At 44.2% G+C, this 12,963-nt stretch overlaps 1 protein-coding gene across 1 annotated transcript; it reads right to left on the bottom strand.

The window, feature by feature from the left end:
• Positions 1–1,304: 1,304 nt before the first annotated feature.
• On the bottom strand, positions 1,305–11,114 carry LOC106811771. Its single transcript, XM_014815488.1, has 11 exons — positions 11,075–11,114; positions 10,688–10,896; positions 9,239–9,337; positions 6,537–7,794; positions 6,149–6,278; positions 5,019–6,004; positions 4,227–4,333; positions 3,841–3,993; positions 2,449–2,562; positions 1,906–2,172; positions 1,305–1,631 (listed from the first exon to the last, which is right to left on the bottom strand). Exons 1-11 carry the CDS (start codon positions 11,112–11,114, stop codon positions 1,458–1,460), a joined length of 3,537 nt encoding a protein of 1,178 aa, XP_014670974.1. The 3' UTR covers positions 1,305–1,457.
• Positions 11,115–12,963: the final 1,849 nt, after the last annotated feature.

The raw sequence follows: 12,963 nt of genomic DNA, 5'->3' as shown, positions 1-12,963 counted from the left end.
GCTGCCATCTGGTTTATCTAAAATCACTAGGAATCGCATAAAACGTTAACAGATATGAAATAACAAATGCTGCTCTTCACAGCACCAATAAGTAATAGCAATACGCATTTACTTAGTATCTATCACTGGTATATAAAACAATAAATACACACAAATTAACATTTTGTACAGCAGAAATTTGAATTGTTGACTTAATTCATATAAATAATATCGCTTGACATTACATGCTATAAAACGTCTAAACTCAATGTACTTCTTTTTCTATCAGGAAGGCAGTGTCACTATGTCATACAAACTTTAATACTCCCTCAGAATCTGACTAGCAAGCTTATAATAATGAGAATACTGAGTATCGGCTTTCAGTATTGTCATGCTTATTTAAATGTACAATAAATTAAAAATGTTGCTATGCAGATAAGCAAAATTATACATTTAAAAGCTGTATGGCAATTATGGTCGCAGTACATTTTTAACCATAGAGAAGCGTGCTGAAATAAAGCATGATACTGACCAGGCTGCATTCTAGTCAAATGAATGAAATGCCTGTATAAATTACAAAAGTTACCGTTAAAATTACAGCTGAATGTTTTTACAAATATCACTTCTGTAAAATGTTCATCAAACCTGGTAAAGGTGAGAGACAGGAAACCCCATATTAGGGAATATTTACTAAGGGATTCATTTCGGGGATTCAAAATACCACAGCTTTGATGACGCCCATATATATATCTTCTGTCTAGTCACTGAAATATTTAGTACCAAGTTCTTTAGTGCTATCTTTATCTGATTATATTATAATCTAACATTGATCTTCTCTTAAAAGAAGTTGACCTATTTAAGCACCATAGACAACCTCCACAATCACAAGTATAGGTTTACTATAAATCTACATTCATAGAGCTGCAGCTACATAGCAATTATGTATGTCTGCAAACTAACACATCTAAATCGATTTCACTTAGTCATTAGTGTCAGAATCCTGGGGGGGGGGGGCACTCACCCCACAATATAGTAGGTATGTGCCACTGCGAAGTAAATAATGGGGGGCTCTGGAACTAACTCAGACCTTAAAATGGGGGTCTCTGGAACTAACGTTTGTTGAATGTGGGATGCTCTGGAACTGGCTATGTTCGAAAATGGGGGTCGAAATAATCACAATAAACAAGAACAGCAGCAGCAGCTGACCATCCATCCATCCATATGCACATGCGTTGCATGCATGCCTTCATGGCCCGGCTTCAACGTATTCTGAAGTACGATGAACTGGAACGGCAATGTTAAAAACTAGGGTCTCCGGAACGGCAAAAATGTAAAAATCTCTCCCGCGGCACATACCTACCATGTAATATATATGGAGTGCCCCCCCCCCCGGGGGTCACAATTCTCCATAGATTGGTGATTGTCTATTTTAACATTGCTCTATATTTCACAGTAAGTAATCTCATATAGCAAGTACTTCATGGAAGTAATGTCAGGAAGCTGCTTTCGTTCTCTTTTAGCAAGTTAATCATTGGTTGTTGATCATCACCAAAGTCAGGGTAAATCGCGGCGTATTCCTCTGTTCTATCCATCTGTGGCCGGATAACCCTTAATCTGATGCACAGAGTGTATGCAAGCAAGCTCAATTCCACCTGCAATGAATAGTTAATACGTGTCATTCTCATTATCTGTAGTGGGAATATGGTTAGAGTAACATTAATAGTATACAGCTAAGAAACGGCTAGGAAAAACACTGCAGTATTTCGATTCTTTCTTTATATTTTTAAAGCCCTATGTCGCACTACAGAGACCTCTGGTTTAAAAAAATAACTTTAAAACAGCTATATTGTTAAGCAGTATATTACAAATATTGGTCCTATAGCTGCACTACAGAATTTCACACATTGCACAGCATAAAATACTCACAGGTTGCAAGCATTTGGCTTTGCCAAGACCGTTGAGATGATTCATCATGAAGTGCTCAGGATCACATGACGTCTCCCGGCCAAACAGGCACCAATAAAACGTTGGCACATCATGTCCCACCTGCCAGGCAGCCTGTAGACGCACCGCATCTACTAACATGAGCAGTTTCACAGCCTCAAACGACTCCAGCACCATCTGTTGGTTGCTATTGAAGAATTCTATGAGACCCGCTTCTTGAATTCCACTTGAATTGGTCCGAACTTTGGACTGAAAATAGCGATAATCTCATTACGTATTGTGCACAGTAAGCAAAAGATTTAGAATACACATTGACACCTGACATCTAAAACCAGTAGCTATATATAGAACATGGCAGATCAAATATCAATGATGAATTACAGAACATTCTCGGGTATGATGCATGGAGAATGATTCAACACACTAGTTATTCATCTAGGAGAGTATATTATAGCACAAACACCTAATAACAACTGACATTCTGATCAGATTTAATGCTGTGATATCATTAAGAAAATACGTTACCAATCTCTGCAGTGAATAAAGGCAATGCTTCAGAGTTGTGCTGACGTTATTATCCACCAGTGCCAGTTGGCTATCAAACTTCCATTTTGCTAACCAATTGAAGTCTTCTACCTCCTAGTAATATGATACACAACAGAATTAATAGGTAACATTTACCTAATGATAATTTGCTTACAACACGTAAATTACTCAATACAACAAGTTCACATTCACAAACGCTTTGTTAAGAGCTGGTAATAAAATTAATTTTTGTAAATTTTCCAGTCTGCTAGTCAACTAATAATTGACAGGCTTTCCAGCGGCCATAAAATTCCAAAAAAATTCCTAAAATTTTGAGCTCGCCCTAAAATTCCTAAAAAAGGGCTAAAATTTTATTCAAACTCCTAAAAAAAAAATTTCACAGATATGTTTGGAGTTTTTGGTGATGAGATAATGAACTTTTGGTTTGTAATTATGTCTTATGCAGGGTCTCCAACCATTCCTCATTCTGCGGAATCATTACGATTTCTAGGCTTAATTTCCGCATTCTGCAGCGGCAAGGTTATATTCATCATTTCAGTTGCACTGTAAAAAATTTGCACTGATTGTTCGCATTGTTCGCTTGGACACATTGTTTTTTTTCAGGCATTTTGTATCTGGCATGTCTACGGTAAATGGAACAGCCTAGTCAGACAGGTGCTGTCTGCAAGGTGTCGCGTAGTTTGTCTGCTAATTAGCCAAGGGCTGTAGGGTTGAGTCTAGGGTTGAGATAGTGTTATCAGACATGAGAATATGGCCCACAGTATGCCTCAGATTGCAGGAAAATGGCTTGAATATTTCAAAATTTTGAACTACGGCACGCGGGCCTGCCTGCGGCAGCCAAGGTACATTACGCCCCCCATCAATTTCTGAATACGCCACTTGTTACTGATCACCGCGGGAACATTCCGCATTTGGAGTTCATAGGGTTGGAGACCCTGCTAATGGATGTTTTCTAGTTATCTTTATACAGAGTAAGTATTGTGACTCTCAGTCTACCAGTGATTCCTAAGCTTCAGTGTCTGATTATACGACCCTGTTCCTGGCTGGATGTACAAGACATGCCTATTTTGCATGAAACTTGATGATGTACAGTCGTCCCGAGGATTTGGAGGATAGGAATAGCTGGTAGACTGGACACATACCACATAGAACTGTATCTGTACGTTAACACGTTGATGTTTATGAAAGGTAATCGACTTAATTTATTCCTAAAATATTTCGATTCATCCCTAAAAATTATTAAAATAACCCTAAAAAAACCTTAATTTCTCCCTAAAATTAGCCCTAAAATATTGTCAAGGACTGCTGGAAAGCCTGAATTGACCTAAATGTTGTGTAATGTAAGGTGTGGTACATTCTCACCAAGCATACCTTAAATGTCTTGTCTAGCCTGGAGAATCTGCTTAGTAAGGGTACATCAGTAGCAACCATTTGAAATAAACAAGCACAGATTGGAGCAAAGCCATCCTTGCGAATTGGTTGCACATGACTGAAACCCAGCTGTGTTGACATCATGGTATAGCCCTGCAGGAAATATCGGGCATTAGCCATGTTAGCATAACATGGTACACATTAATTAAATACTGTATTTTACTGCATCAATAGGCCATGTTTTTGAATCTCTAAGTGTTCGTTCACATTGATATCCAAAGATAGGATGTTTTGCAACACTAAAGTGTCAGATTTTTATTTAAGGATAGCGGATGGGATACTAGTCTGACCAATATACCAAAATGCATGAAATGTAATAGGCATACTTCATGAGTGTTTGGATCCATGATTGCCAATTCCTCCATTGTGCAGACAGTAGCCATGTAGTCAGCTAGACTCATCTTGCCAGTCACATTTATATTATGAACAAGATCTATAAAAGAATTCAGTAATTTACAATCATGACATAACAAACAGATCGTTACCATGTCTGTATTCTGTACACACTGCACAGAATATATACAAGGATATCAGCTTCCTTGTACTGGCACTTCAATAGCTATTACTCCATTTTTGGCATCACAGTGTTGTACAGTACCAGTAATTCCCCAAGCTAAACTTAGCACCAACACACTGGACAATTTCACACTTCACTGTCGTTAAACAATAGTGGAATCAGAAAGTATGTTTTAAATCGCCCAACACGTTGCATGTTTTTTAGCAGCCAGCACACTAACACAGTTAACCGGGTTCCCCGCGTGCCCGTACCGGATTTCCTACAGCTCATGCTGGTTCCCACCGACGCGCAACAATTCACCTGATTTTCCCCCAAAAGACGGAGCTGTGTGCTAAACCTTTGAATAATTCCTCCATACATTCCAAGCGATTATTACCTGTTGAGCTATGGAATAATTCCTCCGTACACTCCACGCGATTATTACCTGTTGAGCTATTGAATAATTCCTCCGTACACTCCACGCGATTATTACCTGTTGAGCTATCGAATAAACATACACTCCACGCGATTATTACCTGTTGAGCTATCGAATAAACATACACTCCACGCGATTATTACCTGTTGAGCTATCGAATAAACATACACTCCACGCGATTATTACCTGTTGAGCTATCGTCGGTTGGAAGGCAGCGATGCTTGACCTCGCATATCAGCAGACTCGCGTCGTCGTCTGCGTCGGCGGATCTCGGCGTGTTCTGCTCGGGGAGTCTGTCGGTGACGAGGCCGGCGTACTCACCGAACATGCTGCCCGTCGACCATCGCTTATCGACGCCGTCGCCCGCCGACCGCGCAGTCACCGTCTCCAGACTCGCCGTCGAGTCCGACGTCAGCGAGTCCGACGTCACGCTCGCCGTCATCGAGTGGTGGCGCCACGGTCGCCGCTGCGGCAGCGGCGGCACGTCCGCCTCGCGGCTCGCGACGCTCACGGCCGAGTCGGTCATCGACGTGCGGCGCGCGTGCGACCGTCGCAGCAGCGTCGACGTGCGCGAGTCGTCCGAGTACGTGATGCTAATCGCCGAGTCCATCATGGGGTCGGTCGACCCCTCGGTGAGGCTGCTCGCCATGCTGGCGTCCCGGCCGCCGCCGCCACAGCCACCGCAGAGCAGACGTGAGTCGGCCTGCACGGTGTAATCACCGTTCTCGCAGTCACTGTCGCTGCCGTTGATGCGAAAAGTCGCGTCGCGAGTGCCGTCGCCGACGCCGTCGCTGCACTCGCTTCCCGTGCCGTCGCACTTTTCGCTCTCGGTTTCGCTATCGATATCACTGAGGTTTCTTACGGTTTGATAGTAGCCAGTACTATCTTCCATCACCATAGCCGGCGGGTCCTCGTCCTCGTCGTCACAACTCATATCGTAGCTGCATTCTTCCGCCACCGCTCGGCTGTTAGCGTCTACAGTTTTCAGGTCGTGCAGGGTTTGAAAATAATCTGCGTTGTACATGGGGTCCATATCGAAGCTGTCCATCTTGACCATGTTTGGAACCACGTGGCATTTCGACTCCGATGAGAGTAAACTATTGACTATCATCACTTGCTTTTGATAGCTTTCTACAGTGTCGCTTCCAGTAGAGTCCTCCTTCATCAGAAACCTAATGTGATAAATACCAATAGGATGACATCGTGTACAATTAAATATCGTGAAAAGGCACGCTTCTCTCTATCAATCTACTTAAGAGCAGGTGATCCTATTATCGATTTTCACCCAAGAAAAATCAGCGTCATGTATGACTTACCTGGAGAGCAGATCATCAAAATTATCCTCGGGCAAGTCAGTCAGCCCATCGTAATCCTCGTCCCACTCCAGCTGAATGCTCTGTGTTTCCTCATCCAGAAAAAACCTACAGCGGCTGCTGGCTACGCTTCCTGCAAAACAAACGCACGAACCTCATTCATTCGTTTGATTGCTGCAATTTGCTCATTTGTTCATTCATTCAACAATTTGTTAGTAGATAGAAGGAGTGATCTGCACGATTTTGATGCAGCAGTTGCTAATATCTTCGTCATCTCGAATGAAGACAGCATGCCAATGGCTAGCAGACATTTCAGGAAAAGAGAGCGTCCGTGGTTCATGACTAATTCTTGTCAAGCTTATATCCTTGCTCCCCACTGCTAAAGACGCACCTGTCTCACTGCCTTCGCTGCTAACCATCCTAGACGTGGATCCTGCGCGTGTGCCTGAAGATCTCCTCCTCCGCAACATCGGTGAGCTGCGTGAAGGAGACCGCATTGCCGAAGCTCTCAGAGAGCCATCAGAGGTGGAGTGGACAAGGGCCGACGCTTGACCACCAGATCTCTGATGAGTTGGGCTGCTAATTAGCTGTCTTGATGGGCTGCCCTGTCGAGCATTAAGCATCACCTGTTGGAATACAGGGCTCCCCCTGCCCAGGCTTCCAGAACGGCGCCTCTGCACCGTTTGTGTTGGCAAATCTGCATGACCACCCAGCACGTCTCTCAGAATCTCTTCGGGCGTACCAGCACGCCCACTAGGTAGTGCCGTAACGCCGCTCTGCTGATTCACGTACCCGCCGCTCGGGTTCGCGTGCCTGCCCCCCGCGCGACCCTCGCGTGTCGACATCTCCTGCTGCAGCGCGCCCTGGTAGCGCTCGGCAATGAGCAGCGCGCTCTTCAGGTAGCGTTCGAGCGACGTCTCGCCCGGCGGCGCAGCGCGTCCCCGCAGCGCCGCAGCGTCGCCGTGGTCGCGCAGGGAGCGCTTCAACTTCAGCTCGACCATGTCGACGTCGAGGTCGAGCACCTCGTGCTTCAGGCTCTGCACCTGACCGTCGAGCCGGTCGTACGACGTCGACGATGGCGCCGTGACAAAGTCGTCCTCGATGAGCTCGTCCATGAACTCCGACGTGATCGAGCCGGGCGACGCGGGCCGCGCCCCGCCGCCGCCGCCGCCGCCGTCCCTGCTGCCGAGCAGCTTCCGCTGCAGGTCGGCCGGGAAGACTCCGCAGTCGAGCAGCCGGTGGAGCTCGGCCGAGGAGAGTTCGCGCGCGGGGCTGCACTCCTTCGAGCAGGAGCACGAGAAGTCGTCGTAGAACTCGGGCGAGCAGGGCAGCGAGAACGGCGATGCGGGCAGCGCGCACGACGACTCCGAGCGCGCGTCGTCCGCGTCGCTGCTCGCCTGCGAGCTGCCGCCGCCTCCGCCGCGCGTCGCCGGGACGCGGTCTCCTCCCCTGCTTCCTCGTCCTAGCACCTCAACGGATTCCTGAGAGCGCTGGGAAGCGCTGAAGCGCAGATACTCAGAGTTGTGCTGCGGCGACAGGGAGATGCCATTCTGTTTGCTATAGTATGCCTGAGTGTCCGGATGGCCTGGTTGGTTTCCCATATCAAACTCTGAGTCGCACCATGACAAACCACTACAGACGCTCACGTCCTGCAAAGGAAAAGTGAAAAAACCTAGTGATAAACAGAGATTCTCACAAAATGAGTACTGTGCACAGTGATCTTGGTTGGGCTTGAGATACGTATGCACATTACCTTTATGGGCACAACCTGCACACTCGAATACTCGTACTTAGCATATGATGAAAGAACTGCCACCCTTATTTTTAGAGAGATAATTCTGCCCTAACAGTGGGGGTGGGTCCTAAAACGCCACTCGCCAGTATATTACGGTTAAGTTGAAGAATATTTACTTTGTACGACAACTAGCGGTCACGTTTTCATTTTAATTTGAAGACCAAACCAGCTGACACAATCTAGTTAATAGCACAATAAAGCCACTGATGTAAACCTTTACATATGGTTGTATTATCGATTTACCCACAGGCTATCTTTCTATTTCCTCTATCCAGAGAGACATGATACAAGATTGCGTGGCACAGCTTTGCTGTAGATCCTGAGCGCTGCGCGCGGATGAGGCGCGCAGTTCCGCGTAAATTGTGGTAAATACGTATAAAAACGCATTATTTGATTGAAAATTCCCATATTTACTTATAAAACATCCAAGAGATGGCGCTGTGGCATGTAAACATTATCTCGGATTTGCCTCCGAACATTAATTGTGTGTGTTTTATTGAATTGTTTAATGAATGACGCACTCGTTCACTTCCGACAGCAAATAAAAATGCAGAACAATTTCCTGTTCGATTCGAAATACATCGGCCGGGCATTTCATTATTTACAAAAAGAAAACAGGCTGGGGAAAGGAACCGGTCACGTCGGTGACGCCCCATTCATGCCCATCAACGAAGAAGGCGGGGCTTATTCTTATTACGGAGATGCTAAAATGCAACAAAAGTACGTAGCTTAGTGCGCTAAACGACGTGTTATTTTCGTTTTTGTGCCAAACTCTATCGTAGGAAACCGTTCTAGCCTAGCAGAATGCCCTAGTTCGTGAGATCGGCGATTCCGTGTCGTAATAGGTATTATAGCTAAAAGTTAGTATATAAGGGGGCGGCGTAGACTGTGATTGGAAGACACAAAGTGTCAATCCTCGGCGAGCGCCTCGGGATCATGGCCGCGTTACGTCTAGATAAGTACGCAATAATCCAAGTAGAGATGGATATTATTTTAATAGGGGGCCTTAGTGCTCATCTAACACACCATACCAGTTGTTACATGTGTTTATAGACAGCTACACGTTTTTCAGCCTTGTTAGTTTTTATGTGATAGACCAATGCGCATATCTAGTTTTACCCCCATGTATGCCTCACGGTGAGGCATACATAGGGGTAAAACTAGATATGCGCATTGGTTGCAAATTTCCAGCTACGTCAGTGACTAGGGGAGGGGTGAGGCCGTCACCCCTCCCCTAGTCACTGACGTAGCTGGAAATTTAATACCTTTGTTGTACTTCGCCAACTGTGTATACTCACATCAGCTTCAAGATAACTAAGGGTACTGCTGGAGTCATCATCTGAGCATCTCTCATGGATGTACACCTTGTCCTTTACAGCATGTCTACAACGTGCCTGCTGAGATGAAACAAGAGAACTCTATAATTCATATGTACACAGAAGATGCATATTCATATGATGTATATAGTATTAGACTTCATACTAGAACTAATCGCTATCTACGTACATCATCAAACGTTTGGTTTAAATAGTTTTTCTAATGCTAGCATGTTGTTTTCAGTTATCTGGCATGCTGTTAATGCATTTTATTGCGTTTATTGCATTTGAACACAATTTATCATGCTTACTCGCTACATCACTCCCAGAGTCATGGCTTCCACTTACTCACTCGGAAGAAATAGAAGAAATATAGACTACTACTTGCTAAGTTGCATATTATTCTGATCATTCTGTTGTGGACAGAGTTATGAAATTTGACATCACCCTAGTCAACACAATTATAATTCCATGCATCCGGGCAACATCGATGTAACCAGAAGAACACATTTTATATCATATAGGCCTAAACTAGCTTATCCATATGCACTGAAATCACTGCAAACCGAATGTATGGCAAAATGATTTTTTTAGAACCCAATATTGCATTATGTTAGCAATTGTATTTTGATGTGGGAATATCTTCACAAACGAATTCGCAAATATACTGCAAAATTCCTGCTGCAAAATATCTGCAATTCAACAACAGCCCGTATCGTAAATGTGATTTACTGAACATATAGAGCAAGCAATCCAGAAATCTTGCATCACTACTATGTGAAGTACAGTGAAGACTGTATATAGGCTTCATAAATGACGGCTTGCCGATATCGCTGAGGACAGTTTCCCCGCTAATGGATGAGGGCAGTAACATGCACCAGCTGGTAGTGCTGCTGCTGCTGCTGCTGCTGCTACTGCTGCTGATGCTGCTATTGCTGCTGCTGCTGCTGCTGCTGCTGCTGCTGCTGCTGTTATAAGCTGCTAATATTTACATTGGGTGAGCAAGGCGGCCACATGTTTACTAACATATATATAAAATAATAATATATACTAAAGATTTGAACTCCACCCAGCCTTATACTATTCCCCAAGACAATGAATGAAACACGCTTAGGATTCACACGCGTACAGTAATTAAATGTAGGAGGCCAGAAAGCTAAGGAAAATAGTTAGAGTGCCTACCCCCCCCCCACCTGTTAAGAAGAAGGTTAAAGTTAAAGTTCTTGCTTCAAGCTCAGAATGCATGAGATGAAGGCAAGTTTAAAAAAATAGACAACCTGATGTGTTTTCCACACACACCACTCAATAGCTGATATGATACCTCCCCCCTACTACAGCTAAATTTCGACTAGAGCCACTGCAGGCATGGCTGACACATGCCAGCAGCGATACAATTAATGCATGTCGTTCGTTCCCGACTTCCCGCTATACCTCGTTAATCTTGGGCTTCTTAACAACGTGCACGTCCTGCAGCTTCTCTTCGTCCCCTCCTTCCTCCTGTGCCTCGCAGTCTGACAAGTGGCGCCTTCTCTTCTTACTCTGGCCTTTTGTCCCAGAGAGCTTACGCTTGTACTGCTTATACAACTTGTAGCAGATGACTGAACCAACGCCTAGCAGAAATAGTACTCCGGTTGCTCGTACTGCAAAGATTGAAAAACAGAAGCTCATTGAATGTTCTAAAAAATCTCGCATACGAACGTGTCATGTCATTGTGTGATATGTTCACACGTGTGCGTGCACCATCAATGGTACAACAAGACACGTTACTTCACAATGCTCACGGCTGATAGAGCTGGTAAGTTTTGTAAAGGAAAGCACATCGAATCTCTTCATTAGTAAAGTACCAATATTCATTCATCGTACAAAACAATATTTCTATTTACAACAAACATATCATCATCAGCTAATAATAGCGTATTATAATCAAGTATTTAATATAGTTATACTAGTATAGGTATTATTAGCTCTTGATTTCATTCTCGTTATAGCGTTCAATCAATTTCGCATGCGGCATTATAACAAAATGTGTCACAGCTTAATTTTGCACACACCGGCAGAAAGTGCGGTACTTGTTTAGCAATGAATTGATTTCCTAACCAATCAAGCTGAACAAATAGGCATGAATGCACACGCACGCACGCGCGCACGCACACGTATGTGTGCGCGTGTGTGCTTGATATCACCACTGGCGTTCTTTATATTTTCTTGCAAGACCAGACGCGGACAAATATATATATATATTCAAAACAAAGCATAGATATATAGAATACAGAACAAAGGCAGTCCATGTTATTGCGGCCTACAGTGCTGTGGTGTTTTACATCAGCAAGAATGAGCATGCATGTAGCAACTAACCATGCACCCATGCACGCAATGCATTTCATCTATTATTGCCGACAATTTCCTGTAAATGCCGTCCAAATGCTCATCTGCAAAACACTGTCACACGCTGGCCGCCGCACGCTAGCTGCTGCACACACTGACACATAAATATATAGTGTCACTATATATTTATGTGTCAGTGTGCACTGCGCAGCAGCTAGCGTGCGGTGTACTTGTGTGTTGCAGATGGGCATTTGATCGGCATTTACAGGTGATTATAGGCGAAATAGAGTAGAGACTTGTAGTAAGTTCGTTTTTTTTTATATTTCGTGTTTAAATTATTTATCTTTTTATTTATTGAGACGTTTCAAGTGCCTGTGGACATGCCCACAATGCCCCAAACGCACACATAGTGATTTCGAAGAGTAAAACCATTATATATAGCAACATCCATTTTCATTAACTTTCACGGAGCTTGGAGGCAATTTGCAAGTGATAGCTAGTTATTCCCGTAATTACTGGGGACAGCAACAAGTATCAGCTGGCAATGATTCGACTGCCACTGGCTGAAGCTAATCCGATGCGGTATCCGGCACCGTCACTCCACATCTCTGGCTCACTCAATCTTACATGTTCATGAATAAGAGTATGCTATCATGACAACGGTACAATGCTGGCGGACTCAGGACACGAAATAATTCCCTGCCGCACCGCATCCACCATTCTCATTCTTTACTGTGCAGCCAGCAAGCATAGTAACAGAATATCCACTACGGAAATTGCCTCCGCGCAAAATCGAGCTGTGTAGGAGGCTGTACACATCAAGCGTCTGCCATTTCGACGTAAAACAGATCACAACTGCAACACAGAGCCGCGACACGGCTGCAAACTTGTCCTAAACGCGTCATACGCTTTCCTACTGCCGACAGTGTTGGCGGCGTGTGTTGACCGAACACATAGTACATTAAAACATATAAAATATAATGCTAAATAAATACGATATCTATTTACTACCAAAGTCTTAATGTTTCTATATTCTCTTTCGCCTATTATTGCCGACAATTTCCTGCAAATGCCATGGCCATGGCCATGGCGGCAGCCAGCGTTTTTTGGAGATGAGCATTTGGACGGCATTTGCAGGAAATTGTCGGCAATAATAGGCGAAAGAGAGTATAAAAACATTAAGACTTTGGTAGTAAATAGATTTCGTATTTATTTAGCATTATATTTTATTGAAACGCTCCAAGTGCCTGTGAACTGCGCGAGATAACAAAGCTAACGGTGCGCGAGCCACAACTATATTGATCCCCGGCTACATATCTAATATATATTTGAGTTCGTATGTGTGTGTGTGTGTGTGTGTGTGTGGTGTGTGTGTGTGTGTG

Source organism: Priapulus caudatus, unplaced genomic scaffold (assembly GCF_000485595.1).
Source record: "Priapulus caudatus unplaced genomic scaffold, Priapulus_caudatus-5.0.1 Scaffold573, whole genome shotgun sequence".
Lineage (NCBI taxonomy): Eukaryota > Metazoa > Priapulida > Priapulimorpha > Priapulimorphida > Priapulidae > Priapulus > Priapulus caudatus.
Note: the sequence above shows the minus strand (reverse complement) of the source record. Positions and strands in the feature narration are given on the sequence as shown.